Source organism: Schistosoma haematobium, chromosome 4 (genome assembly GCF_000699445.3).
Source record: "Schistosoma haematobium chromosome 4, whole genome shotgun sequence".
NCBI lineage: Eukaryota > Metazoa > Platyhelminthes > Trematoda > Strigeidida > Schistosomatidae > Schistosoma > Schistosoma haematobium.
Window position 1 is genome coordinate 5,991,030 of NC_067199.1, and position 15,445 is coordinate 6,006,474.

The following is a 15,445-nucleotide window of genomic DNA, read 5'->3' on the forward strand; positions in this document are numbered from 1 at the left end:
CATTTATCTGTTTTGGCTTTCTCCTTTGTTTTGCCAAAATAACAAGACAATTGAACAATACAACTTTTCAATTAAAAACAGAAGACAAAAAGGAAAGTTTAAAAAAACACTTGAGATGTTTACTCTATTATTGAAGAGTATTGAAGAAGGAGAAAGTTGTGTTTTCGTTTTCGTTGTCACACTCATAATCAGTTATGGGTATTGAATGAGTGGGTGATTAGTTCGATCGCTTCCATCTGGTTTACCGCTTATATTGGTTCATTGGACTAAGTTCTAATATCCAGAAGGCATGATGAGAATGTGTAAGTTGGGTTTTACATTCCAAATAAGGAGGAAAGAACTAGTATTTGTTAAACATGGAAGCACAGATAAGGCTACATTATTATAAAAAACAAAAACAGGATTTACTATACATTGAACATCATGGTGTTTTCATTCAGTTTGCCTGTTCTTCTACAATACGTTTTACCATATATACTCATCTTTTATTTAGACAAATACATTCATATAAATCTATTTAAACATGATCATGAAGAATAGAGAAGTTTTCATTACTTAAATGGGAAAATAATCAAATATAATTCGATAGATAGATAGATAGATAGAGAGCGCGCGCGCGCGCGAGGAAACAAGCAGTAACACACTAACTATCAAACTAGTATTTGACTTTTTAGCATTCTTTTCAAAATATTCCATAAATATCAGTTAACTGAAGTAATTTATTGTAACTGAAACACATACTTACAACAACATATATACGTATAGACATATTAAAGAGTTGTTTTTTGTATCTTCGTTAAGATCTTCTTCTTTTTTTTTCCTTCCTTCACTTCTTTTTTGTGCTGTTGTCTTCATCAATGATTTCATCTTGAAGTTCAAGTAGTTGTTGAGTATGAACTGAATGAGAAAAACTTCAATCTGTTTAATAAGCTTAAATGTTTAATCAAGCAGATAATCACTTCTTCTTCTTCAATTTTTTTTATATGCTCTCTTCTATCACTTTTATACATAACAGAACAAACAATATGCATCTTCTTACATTAAAAAAAATGTATATAAGTAGTTAAGTGAATCGATCTATAGTTTCATTCTCTATCCATTGAAACGTTCGACTATTAAGAAGTTTTTTTGTATGTGAAAAATAACTGTGTAAATAAATGTAGATTTAAAGCCAACTTGTAAGTAACCAATGTTTTACAAAACAGAAAAACAATGTCATTTTACTATTAATTAATCACTAGGTGGTGATCAATGTGATATATCTACGGGTCCTTCTTAGTGTAGATCGAATCTTATCGATCCATGTAGCAATGTAGCTATGAGTCTAGGTAACGTGACACTGCATACACTATGTTGAGGTAAGATGGCAGTTGAAGGTAATCAACAGGAAATCAATTGAAATCCATTGATTCTTATAAGTCATCTTTTATAAAGACGATATTAATTAACTAATTTTTGAGAATGAAGAAATATGCCTTCGTTTGGATTCATGAGCTTATTTTAATTATCGTCTAGGATCATTTTATTCAATATATTTTTCAACTTGATTGTTCATAATATAGAATGGTAATGTAAGAATTATAATACAGAACTGGACATTGTCGTACACAACATGTATATACATTGGTATGTTGATGTTTTAAAGTCTAGAAAATACGGTTTAGTTATGATGTTGTTACATATTGAAAGGCTACAATAATGACGAACAGTAAATTACACATATGGACAATAAATAATCAACGTCTTCTTTTATATCTTCAGTAAAAAAAATTAATTGACCAAATGCATCACATAAATTGGATAAATTTTATATTCTTATTGAATTATGTAAATTAATTAAAAGGAATAACTGTTTATCAATTAAGTTTTGGTGATATTTTGTAAAACAGTTGAATTCAAGAGTCGATCTAAACTAAACCACCATCTAAAACCTGGAGGTACTGGATGGCCATTTCGTCAGAGTATGAGACTACTGAACAATGCTCATCCACGATCCATTACGCCTAATTCGAACTCAGGACCTTCGATCTCCTTCGTGAACGCCTAATCTCTAGACCATTGATCTGGCTGGCATCCAACAGTGTTAATGTATGACTTCAATCGATCCATGATCTTGTTCAGCGCTTCATCCACTGTCTGAGGAGGGTAACTGCCTCACATCCTACTCTACAGTTCACGGATTCTCACTAGAACTTCAGGAAATCCATCTTGAAGCTAGTCACAAGTAAGTGTGCGGGATCGTGTATGTGCACGGCTGAGGAGTCCCATACTGGGATCAAACGTCTATCCAACGGTTCTAGGTTTTAAATGGTGATCTATCATAAATCAACTCATGTAGTCAATGGTTAAAATATAGTCATCTTCATTAATTTCATTCTGTTATTTTATAACTTCGAAAAAACGTCTGAAGTTGACACTTCTGTAAATTCTAACTTTATTTGAATAAATAATAATCTGCTAATTTTGCAAAAAGACAATACTTTCAAAGGAAAGATGGATAGTGAGTAGCGGTGGAATACAGAAGGCACATTTCGTCCCATCCGAGACTCGTTAGCTGGATGTACCTGTATCCCAGAGTTGATGTTCACTCTGGGACTCATACTCAGTACCGTACACTTCAAACGCCATCGCGTTATCCACTCAGCTAATGAGTCCTGATAACCACTTGCATGTACAATGGGGTAAAGTTTAAAGCTTTCCATTGACATTCAGGACTGCAATCGATCAGTTTCGCATTAACGTATGTGCATTCTGTGAGGACTGTCTCGCTATTACCTTAGTTCACAAGCACCATATGAAAAGATGGATAGTGGCTAACAGTGGAATCTAGAACGCACGTTTCATCCTATTTGAGACTCGTCAGCCGGTTGCACCTTCTTCTCAGTGTGGATGTTCATTCTGGAACTCGATCAATTATAATCCTAAATAACAAAGAGAAGATACAAGTAAACAATATCAAATAAACTTAAGACAATTCTTTCATTTAAACAATAATTATATCAATAGAGGTCAACGAACTTATGAAAATTATTTGTTTTCAATTACTCATATTATCAGTAGTAAGACCATTTTTTATTTCTCTAGTCAGATGAGTAGTTCGATTTCTCTAGAATGTGAAATCATGTAAATGTTGATGGGATTTGTGTATTTTATTGAAGTGGGCCCTTCCTTTTACTTTTTGCATATTCCAATGATGCATTTCTTCTTTTGCTTTAATACAAACAAACAAATAATCAGAACTCATACCTTTTGCATGTAAGTCATACAATGTAATGAATTGGACTTCATATTCAATATCAGATTACAAATGAATATTGAAATAATCTATTGTCATAATATTTCTTATTACATTTTAATTGAATTTTGGATAGGCTTTGACATCAAATTATTATGTAAGTCATTGAGTAATTATATACATATATATACAAGGCACAGAGTAGGTTTGAGAATGCTGGTCGGTTACTCCGTTGGGAGTAACCGGAGTAACTAAGTAAGTAAAGCATCAGGTTTGATATTATTATCTATATACCGTCGATAATATATAACCAACCATAAATGAAAATTTTAACCCACTATAATGTAATTAACATTGTTAGTTATATGAATGAACTTAATAAAATATCTTGAAACTATCATTAAGATACATTTGTCTCAGGAGAATAAATAAATTTGACTTGTGAAATTCTATCAGTTCCAATTAAGAAAGAAAATTAATAATGATATTTTCATCAAAAGGGGTTTTGTGGAGATCTTAGTAGTTTCAATGGTTGAAATCATGAGTCAATCATCTACTCACTAGTGACTAACTTCAAGAGACATTCATGGAGTTCTAGTGCGAAACCGTTACCAGTGGAGTTCAACCAGGTCTGTTGTGAGATATCAACTCACTGAAGACAATTGTGTACGGTGGCACAACTTCGTGGATTGGTTGAAGTAAGATATTGACACCGTCGGATGCCGGCCGGCTCAGTGGTCTAACGATTAAGCTCTTGAGCGCGAGACTGATAGGTCCTCGGTTCGAATCTTGTGGGAAGAGGGATTGTATATGCGCACTGCCGAGGACTCCCATACTGGGACGAAACGGCCGTCCAGTGCTTACAGGTTTTCCATAGTGATCTAGCTTCAATTGACTCATGATTGCAACTATTGAAATATGATATTTCTTTGAAAAAGCTTGGATCAGATTGCTAGGCAAAATGTTAGATTTACTTCATATTCATTCGCTGAGATTTTACAAATACAACATTCTTCTCCACCATCTCACAACATTCTTCCTCTTTAATGTCTCATATCAACTTGACACCCAAATACTATGAAACCATTCGATCAAATTTAGACGAAATTTCTTATTTAATAATATGCATGATTAGAAAATATATTTTTTCATTGTCAACTTGTTTGTTTGTTTTTGTTAAAGATCGAAATTCCTTGTTGGTAATTCAAGTTAATGATTATCAGTAAATAACTTTTTTAATGGGGTTTTGTGGATATCGTAGTAATTTTTCTTAATAGTTGAATTCATGAATTGATTAAAGATAGATGTGAAGGTACCAAACGACCGTTTTGTCCTAGGATGGGAATCTCTAGTAGTGCGCATTCACGATCATGCATAGAAGACTCGTCCAGTGCTTCCAGGTAATCCATGATGGTCTAGCTTTAGTCGACTCATGAATTCAACTATTAAAAACTACTACAATATCTACAAAACCCTATTTTGATAATAATCATCATGTGCTGACTAGTGACTAGCTTTATGAGGTATTTACCGGAGTTCTAGTAAGAAGCAGTGACCAGTAAAGTTCAACCGTGTCTGTTGTAGAGATAGTTATTCATTAAAGACAATTGTGGATGGTTGCGCAATATCGTAGATTGGTTAAAGTTAGACATTAACACCATTTGGTACCGGCTTAACGTTCTAGAGGTTAGGCGTTCTCATGCTAGGACGAAACGACCGTCCAGTGCTTCCAGATTTTCCATTGTGGTTTAGCTTTTAATTCAACTGTTACGAATTTTTAGTGTTTATACGGCAAAAAATAATATACTAGAAATAAAAAATGAATAGCATTATGTCTCGAAAGATCATTTTATAGTTTATTATATCTCTTATATTAATCACGTTCTTGTACATAGACGTTTACTTAGTGAATATTTATAAAGTTATTGGGTTTCAATTTAAACCATGCTAACTGCAAATACAGTTTGGTTATGAGGATACTAAGTTGATGTGAAATTTTACATTCACATACATTATTCCTGATAGTTACTTAGTTTGTCTAACTAATATGCCAATTGGGGTTGAAAAAGGCGCTTAGTTTACACTTTTCGTCTTACAGTAATCTGAACTCATCCAATGTATACCCTACTTGTGGCGATCCACTCATACTGTTTGCGTTTCCATCATCCAAACATTCTTAAAAGTTCTACAAACTAGGACCTTAGAATTGTTCCATTATTCCATGATTTACCGTTTCCACATGAGTTTCAAAGGTACCTATTCTTAACTGTTTTATGTCTCAGAAACAAATCAAATTTTTAAAAGATGGTTAAATTAGGTGATTATAGAAAATGATCTAAAATGTGGACAGAACTACCGTCTAGAATTTCATGATAGCTCAATTTATGTGATTATTACTCAGAATAATGAACTTTATTGACCAAATAAACCATACTTCTTATAATCTCTGTGATGTTATGACTCATTACTATTTAATCGCTAATCAATTGGCTCCATATCAAATCTTCTCATCAATTAGTTCTTTTTGAAACTCCTCATAATACCAAGATGTGTTTCAAAGTCAATTTCATACATCCATAACAAGATACCGAGTTCCGATTTTTATTAATCTGTCACAGACAAATTTCTAACTACATACTCTTTTGGTAAATAAATCCTTAGACTTTCATAACTAGTTTTCCATACAAACCTTAATATTCACTATCAGCCTTGTATTTATTTCCTTTTATATCCATAACATGATGGAACAGATTAATAATAGCAGATTATCTAAACTAATTTATTTAGTATAAGAAGACATCATGAAAATAATCTGAGAACAGTTATTATTAGCTAATATGACCGTTAATGTCGTAAGCTTGAATGGCGCTTAGAAAACAGTATCAACTCGTCTGCATATGAAATAAAAACTGTCACGTTCACACCATTAGTCAACTCCATTTTATAATGTTGTTTTCAATGAGTTAAATAGTTTGGTTAAAAAGCTTCATTATCATTCTGGACAAAACCATCAGTGATTACTTTACGTGAAATTGAGTTTTTAATTATTCCCAGAAATCAAAATCAACCTACTCTGATGAGTTTCTTTTTTGGATCGCTTACTTTGTACCTCGTCTGCATGACCTTGAATTATATGATGTATTAACCTTTGTTTTTGCATTGATTGATCTTTTAAGTCTGTATCTCAAAGTATACTGATAGTAAATTGACCGAAATTCTAGAAAGTTCCTGTAATTTTTTATTTTGTCTATCCAAAATACTGATGTTTTCTCAATTAAATTCATGTCCTTGGTTATCATACAACAAAATTATCGAATATAATATACCGATTATATTTTCCTTGAAAAAGCTTGGACCAGATCGCCAGGCGAAACGTTGGATCTACTTCAAATTCTTTCACTGCGATTTTACAAATACATTCTTCCTCTTTAATGATAAACAGTTTGCTTAATATTCTATTCTTTGTAATCGATATGATTCATTTTGAAAATTACGTCATAATGGTCGTTATGTCACCACATAAAATGAATTAATTTCGGTAGATTGTGAATTAAATTGATAATAAGAGGGCTTTAAAACATTTGTCAGGATTTGAGAGTTCGTTTTTTACGTATAATAGGATGATCTGGCTCTTCTGTCGCACACACAATAACAAATGAAGGAGAAAACGACCAGTGTAGCAGCAGCAGTGGATCTCAACACATACAAAGGGAAAAGCAAAATACTCCTATACAAAACAACATGCACCAATCGAATCACACTTCACGGAGAAGATTTGGATGATGTAAAAACCTTTACATATCTGGTCAGCATCACTGATGAAAACGGTGTATCTGATGCAGATGTGAAGGTACGGATCGGCAAAGCAAGAGCAGCATATATACAACTGAAGAACATCTGGAACTCAGAACAACTGTCAACCAGCAACGAAGTCAGGATTTTCAATACAAATATCAAGACAGTTCTACAGTATGGCGTCGAAACTTAGAGAATTATGAAGGCCATCATCCACAAGATACAAGTGTTTATCAACAGCTGTCTACGCAAAATAATTCGGATCCGTTGGTCAAACTCTATCAAGAACAATCTACTATGGGAGAGAACAAACCAAATTTCAGTGGAGGAAGAAATCAAAAGAAGGGCTGGAAGTGGATAGGACACACATTGAGGAAAGCACTCAACTGCGTCACAACGCAAGCTTTCACATGGAATCCTTAATCCCAAAGGAAAAGAGGGAGAGAAAATAACACATAACTATGAGAAATGGAGACAGACATGAGAAGAAGAAGCAACAATTGAATAGAAATAGAAAGAAAGACCGAAGACAATGTGTGTTGGAGTATGCTGGTTTGTGGCCTATGCTCCATTGAGGTTAACAGGTGTAAGTACGTAATTATATATGTTAAATAACTTCTGAAAAATGAAAGACTGAAACCATACCTGTCAAATATTCCCAGTAGAACTCTGCTTATTTCATTACAAGCCTAACCTTTTCATTTCTATACAATCATTATTTCCCAAATTAGTTTATCATATAATTACTTTTAATTCATAGAAAATTTATTCTATCCATCTTTATTCGTACGATTTGACAATATGCATGACATAATTATCTTAAAAATAGAAAAAAAACTTTCAAAGATCTATATGCAGAGAACAATATAGGAAAAAAACTTTTTTTTTGGTTATTTACTTGAAAACGATAAAATTGACAATGTCTCCCTCTCCCCCTCTCTGTTTTTTTGTTGCTTCCTAATTAACATTACTTGTCATAGTTTTTCTTTGTTTTTCTTTCTTTTTTTCATTATATCTTATCAACTAAATCTTTTGTTGTTTTAAGATGACAACAATAATTAAACTATTTAACTATTATCATATAATCATAATTAGTTTGTTAAATTTATTTAATATTGTTTTCTCTTGTATACAAATATATCTAGTTGATGAGTCCTATGATAGGACGAAACACTAACTAGGATTCCATTGCTAGTCATTATCCATCTTTGTTTAATTAGATTTTTTATTCTGTGAACAAAGTGGTTAAAAATTAATTTTTTTATTTTCTAAAATGATAAATTCAATATTTTATTATCCAAATTTTATATCTAAATTAAAAATGAATCTTAAAAGAGAATAAAGAGAAATCTGAGGTAAAACGACATATATATACATAATCACAATATTTAAGATCGTCGAAGTGAACATTCTGATAATCGTTTGACATATGTTAAAAAAATGGTTGGGATCATGAGTCAATTGAAGTTAAACCACCATAGAAAACCTGGAAGCACTGGATGGCTGTTTCTTCCTATTGTTTGACTCTTCAGCAGTGAATATTCATGATCCCGTCTCATGAGACTCGAACTCAGGACCTATCGCTTAACTACTAAACCACTGAACTTTGTTAATGTCTAACAGATGAAATGGCCGTCCAGTGCTTCTAGGTATTCCATAGTAATCTAGTTTCAAATGACTCATGATCTCAACTAATGAAATTACTACAATCTCCACAAAACCTCTTCTGATACTAGAAAAAAAATTAGACTGTAAATATTAGAAGGATGAAATAAACAGAGTACAAAAGAAGGAGGAATCGAGAGTAAGTGAATAATTTAAAATTTTTCATCTATTTCTATACATCAGTACATCAATTTAACTTGAAGATCTTACACGCTAACAATATGGACATATATATGTATACAATAGTAATAAACTAAAGAAAACTATAAGTGTAAGTGAATGAGTCAAATCATTGAATACTTCGTTTATCCTACCTTACTTGATGTTAAACCTTAAATGATACAATCATTAGTTCGCCTGTATTTGCTTCTCTTTTTATGTTTTTAAACTCACTAACAATTATTAGTTCATCAATTAAATCACTAGGGATTAAATGTATGTAGAGAGAGAGAAAATGTCAACCAACTTATTCATTTGTTTACTCCTAAGATATCTGAATGTAAATAAGAAACGAAAAAGAAAACCTGTTATTTTACAAGAAATAAAAGAAGTAATTACAACAACCGGTAAAAGGAAATAAACAATTGAGTGGATGCATGAAGAAAAGCACAAATTACAAGAGTAATAAACTTATATACAATTATAAGTTTATTTTGTATTAAATTGTTTATCAGCGTGTCTGTGTGTATGTGTGTATGGGCTGGCATGTGTTTCTTCCATATACTCTTCGTGTTATAAATTAGGCTTTGTTGTTTTTATTTTCAGCTTGACCTGATTACATTCTACAAATAGCACTACTTTTTATTGTCTTTCTTTTTTGCTCCTTCATACAATATCACTACTCCTTACTCTTGTTGTTTTCTTTGGTCTTTGGTATTTAATGTTAATAATTTTGTTCGAATTCGGAAATAATAAATAAACTTTATTAAAGAAAGCATTCATCTATATTTATGTTGCGTGTGTATGTTTATGCGTGTGTGTGTGTGTGTAAGATGGAGAAAGTGAGTGAGAGAATTAGGAGGACCGGAAAGAGGTAGATAAAACGTCAAAGATGTTGAAACACTATTAATACCTATTTACTTATTTATTTAAACACATAAACATCGGTGCAAAGAGGCATAAAACAGAAATGCGCCAAATAAATCATTCGATTTGTGTGAGAGCCGGGATACTATCTGGGTCCCCAAACCGTAGCAGGTGATTTTCATAGGGGTCACACTCAGAGATCTAGACCAGAAGGTCTAATTCACAAGTCAGTGGAGCAACGTTAGGAGATGTAGTCCCATGGTAGACGGTGACCAACAATTAATTCATACGCCATTGGTTCCTTCATGATACTGGAGCTCATGTGCACCATTGATTTGTAATCAGGATTTTTCGACTCCACTATGTGGACTCTCCGTGTCCACTAACCTGGCGGTTAAAGCACCGGACAATTGCTTTTCCTCCTCTCAATTACGTAAAAAGCACCCTCGTCACGGGAAGGCACTGAGTAGGACTTCCCTGACAGTGGTTATATGCACGAGGCCATGTGAGAGCATTTCGATAGAGAGTGAGAGAGAGAGCTGACTTTCCTCAGTCTCGGCCGTACCAAGTCATTTGAGTCTAATATTATTACTAACAATAGTCATAAAGCTAGATTATTCTATATATTGTTTTTCTTTCATGTTCACTTCTTATAAGTTTTATTTTCTGATAGCCAATATAGAAAACCTATTTGCTACTCTGTTTTAGTCATCAATGATCAAATTTCATGTTAATTAAATTTATATTCTAAAATATATCAATGTCCAATTATTTAAAACAAAACAACAAACTACTAATTTTATTTTCTCCCAGAAATTCCTCTACGCTTACTCTTCTTTTAAGTTTCAACAAATACACTAGTCGATTAAGGTTAAGTTTTGTGTGGAGAAAAAAGTATTACAATTCTAGTATTAAACGGTTAAAAAGGACTTAAAACAAAATAGTTCAGTTTCAAAAGGAAATATGTATACTACTAAAAATAGCAGGTCAGTAGTCTATAGATTAAGCATTCATCACTATACAAAAAGATTCTAAGTCTGATCCTTGATGAATTATTAGGTGTATACTACTTAAGAGTCTTAGATTAGACAGAAATAGTTGTCTAGTGCTGTCTGATTTTCAATGGCTACCTAACAAAAGTCACTTATTGATGTGTGTTGTAGAATTCAACAATATTTAAAAGCTTCTTATAAACAACATATGAACCATACAATAATACTAGAAGAGGTCGATTATCATGTGGAATTCAAATTTTCACATATGTATAGTTATGAAGTTACAAAATAAATGAAACTACGAAGCTTATTTAAATCATTTATTAACTAATATTTGATCATTATTTAGTCTCATATTTTTGTGAAGAATAAAAATGTTTTAGACAATAAGTAGGCTTCAGTAGCAATAAAATCTAGACTTATGTCTAAAATAGGAATTGAGAATGTTAAGTTATTAGAAGTAGTCTACACGAGGACTCAAACCCAGACTGTTTACTATTTATCAGTCTGAGTTACCTGTAATCTTGAGAAAATTGATACTTTCTAAAGGATTCTAGCCCACATCACTTAGTTTCACAATCTAAGGCCTTTAAATTAAGCTATTCATGTACAGGTATGCCTTGTCGATCATTATTTCCTAGCACGATACGTAGATTCTTGGCTTCTTCTCAATTAGATCCAACCATTTAACATGTCATGAAAGTGAAAGTGATGTCAAATTACTTAAACTAATGGCCATATTGTAACTTGATAAACAGAGTTATATCAGAATTAAAAAAAGACTAAACAGACATGAATTTGACAATTATTCAGTGGTCAATCACTTGCAAGGAATGAGTAAACAACATTATTTCTTCCTACTCTTTTTTACCTAAGTTGTGTTATTGTCAACGATTTGCCTGAACCTCTATGATACCTGTTTTCCAACTTTTTCACATATAATAATAATTTTTCTCTGTTTTTCATCCATTTTTCCTGACTGATTTTGTATGCTAACCCTTAAATTTACAAACCATCACAAAGAAGATTAGACTTGAGTACAAACACAACCATTATGATGGTCGGTATATCTTTCTTCTGAATGCTCTTTGAAGAACCAAGCAACAGTTCGCATTGAGTATTTTGTAAATCAAAAAACGTTTCCACACCAGAACTGGTTAAAGAAAATCGTTAGAAATAAAAAATTATAACAGTTGATCAATACTGAGAAACATTTTTCCATATATATTACAATGAAATAAAAACAATGAATTGGATGGTTATTGAACAAGAATTTGTTACAATATTACATAGTTTTGCTTTGAATGGCCTCGCTGAGTAGAACGATAATGACAATGTAATAAATGAAAACAGTAAAACTTATCAAAATGAACCATACTTACTTATTTACTTACGCCAGTTAACCTCAATGGCCAATGACCAGTATTCTCCAACACACTCTGTCTTCGGCCTTTCTTTACAGTTCTATCCAATTTTTGTTCATTCTTTTCATGTCTGTCTGCATTTCTCAGAGTAATGTGTTCTTTGGTTGTCCTCTTCTCCTTTGACATTAAGGATTCCATGTGAGGGCTTGAGTTTTGACGCAGTTGAGTGCTTTCCTCAATGTGTATCCTATCCACTTCCAGAGCTTCTTCCTTATTTCTTCCTCCACTGGAATCTCGTTTGTTCTCTCCCATAGTAGGTTGTTGTTGATAGTGTTTGGCCAACGGAACCGAATTATTTTGCGTAGACAGCTGTTGATAAACACTTGTATCTTCTGTATGGTGGCTTTCGTAGTTCCCCATAAATGTATTTACAAGAAAAATTTTTTATTAAAATTATCACTGAAATCGATGATAAATTGCAATTTTAATAATTCTCGATCTTAAAACTAAATATAACTTACCGTTAATCGGAAATATAAGGAAAGGGGCCATAAAGTAACATAGTAATAACAATAATAAATGAGTTGAAATTTCTATCTTAGACTAACTAAAATGTAATATAAATAAGTGAACTGAATCCTCAGTCGTATATATGTATTGGCCGACTATTATTTCCTGTATAGTCTCACTTTATATAACAACTAGATTATAGTAAACCATTTAATACATGAAAATGGGAATATGGTAATATATATGGGAAATATCAGGGTATGTTGAATAAATTAGTTTTACTGATGGTTTCTAAATGAGACATTTTATTGATTTACTTATTTAAAATATTCATCTTTATACAGCTTTATCATTCTATTGAATATCATTTGAAGTCTAATACTTTATAATTATTATTGTAAAATCATACCATCATGAGGATAATCTTTAGTTTCAAACAAAAATCCCCCACTAGGCGGGATCGTGAATGCGCATTGCTGAGGAATCCCATTCTAAGACAAAACAGCCTTCTAATGCATTCAAGTTTTCCATGGTGATCTAACTTCAATTCACTCATGTTCTCAACTATTGAAGAAAATGAAATTCTTAATAATTAGAAGTAAAACGTATCGTTACAGATATATTTTATGATTATATTTCGGTAGAAATATTGTCATAAGAAAATTATATTGATAAATATATAAGATGTTCATTACTTTGGTAGCTTACAGTAAGTTCTCTATTGAAAATGTTCAGAATAATACCAATGTTTAAAATCATTTTCACTACTGTCAAAACAATCAACAAACATCTGCCTTTTTTGCGGATGAATCACTGTGAAAATCTGTCAAGGACTTTGTGTTTTTGATGGAGTTTTGTTCTCTCAGCTGGATGGTTTGGTCGTGGAGCTTTCATCGTTCTTCTGAACGACATCATCAGCACAAACTTCAGACAGAAGTTTTCTCCATCCACCTGAGCTAAAAGTCTTCTCTGCCGACTCTACGTTTTAAAAGTATAAGTTTAAAAACAGATCATTTTGATGACGAATGAGACACAATCGTTGCTTTCAAAGTAGATAACTTATAGCATGTGGTTACATCATACTTTAATTACTTTAAATACACAATTGATTTGCTTTTAAACTCTGTACTTTGTTGCCTTTGTTAATTTCACTTTGCATTATAAGTAATATGAACATTTTTTTAAATTACGAATTGACGTAATCCCTTTATTAAAATTTATAGATGAATTGATCATCCTCCATTATTATATAGGCTCTCTGAAAATATGTTATGATACTGATGAATCCCATACTAGGATGAAACGGCTGTTTAGTACTTTAAGGTTTTCAGTAGTGGTCTAGCTTATGCTGAAAATTTTACACTCTTCACAAATCCCCTAAACTAATAAATAATAATGATAATTAAATTAACTAAAGCAACTTAAAATACTGGAATAAATCAGATTATTTAAAGGATAATTAACCGAATAGATTTTCATCACGATACATAGTAGTTTATAAACAAAGATGGAAAGCGGCTAGCGGTGGAATCCAGGATGAGCGTTTCATCTTATTTGCTACATCCAATTTGAACATCAACTTTGGGATACAGGTACATCCAACTGACGAGTCCCAAATAAGATGATACGCGCGTCTTAGATTTCACTGCTAAGCGCTATTCATAATTTTCTGTAAAACTTGTGACTTAAGGTAATACCGAGGCAATCCGCACAGAATGGACATATGCTAATGATAGACTGATCAACTACAGTTCTAAACATCAATGGAAAGATTCAAGTAAACAATATCAAGTGAATTTATAGAAGTATGAGATAAGTCTTAATATTCACATCGGAAATAGTTTTATGGATTCATGTTTAATTTCCTATTCTGTACTTTCTCTTTAGATGTATAATCTGAATATATTTGTCATTATACTACAGTTGTAATTAATGATTCAGTTTGTAAGTGGTCATTTCCTTTTACAATCATTATGCTAAACTTAACTGTACAATCGAAATTCAAATCTTTTGAACGGAAAAAGTGTTATATATATATGCCAACAAGAGACTGTTCGATTACAGTTCTAAACAACAATAGGAAGATATAAGGAAACAACACCAAGTCAACTTAATATATATTAGTTTACTGTGGTCTATATAGAGAGAATAACGAATGCAGTCAGTTGTTTATTACAAATATGAGCTATTAATTAGTGAATTTAATTGAATATTGTTCATACGTTTGTACATTTCCCCTCATCTATGTAACATCTAATCATATTCCTGAAGCACATGAATTTATGGACAGTCACATAGAAAAGCGGTTTCTCACTTTTAAATATAGACGGTACAGACATTTTTATGTAATGAAGTGAGCACTAGCTCATATGAAACTAAAATATAGAACTCAATCACAATAAGACAAAATCCTACATCTATTTGTCCCAACATTCCTGCTTCATACTTCATTCCTTTTTTTTTGAAGTGCCACTGAATGTTTACAGCCATTATTTATAATCTAACTGATGTTGATAAGGTCATTTTCTTCAGTTTTAACAATCAAAATAGGACAAAGAATAATTAAGACAATACTATTAAACGAAGAATTAGGCGAGACTATAATTTATGGACGAACCAATCAGATAGTATATACCAAGTCTAAGATTTTGGCGCGAAATTCACTCATCTATTTGGATAAATAGAGTTTTGGCATTATAGTTGATATCAATTCGTGATGAAAACCCTAAATCTAATTCCTAACCTTAACCATCAATTGTAAATCATCATTCAAATTCATCATACTAATTTATAACCTTCATTTAATCCTGGTTATCATGTGAACACATTCAAGGTCAGTCTAACCTCGTTTAAAT

The 15,445-nt window shown here is 32.0% G+C and overlaps 2 protein-coding genes across 2 annotated transcripts in view; one reads left to right on the forward strand and one right to left on the reverse strand.

Annotated features, from left to right (window-relative positions):
• Window positions 1–15,445, forward strand: part of ORC2_1 (Origin recognition complex subunit 2) — an 87,661-nt gene that overhangs the window by 24,212 nt on the left and 48,004 nt on the right. The gene's annotated exons all lie outside the window — the stretch shown is intronic.
• On the reverse strand, window positions 1,730–13,195 carry MS3_00000381 (uncharacterized protein). Its single transcript, XM_051208166.1, has 2 exons — window positions 12,099–13,195; window positions 1,730–2,921 (listed from the first exon to the last, which is right to left on the reverse strand). Exon 1 carries the CDS (start codon window positions 12,498–12,500, stop codon window positions 12,099–12,101), a length of 402 nt encoding a protein of 133 aa, XP_051066045.1. The 5' UTR covers window positions 12,501–13,195; the 3' UTR covers window positions 1,730–2,921.

Bases quoted from the DNA above. Each gene is read 5' to 3' on its own strand.
- MS3_00000381 (XM_051208166.1), bottom strand. From the start codon at position 12,500: ATGGGGAACTACGAAAGCCACCATACAGAAGATACAAGTGTTTATCAA.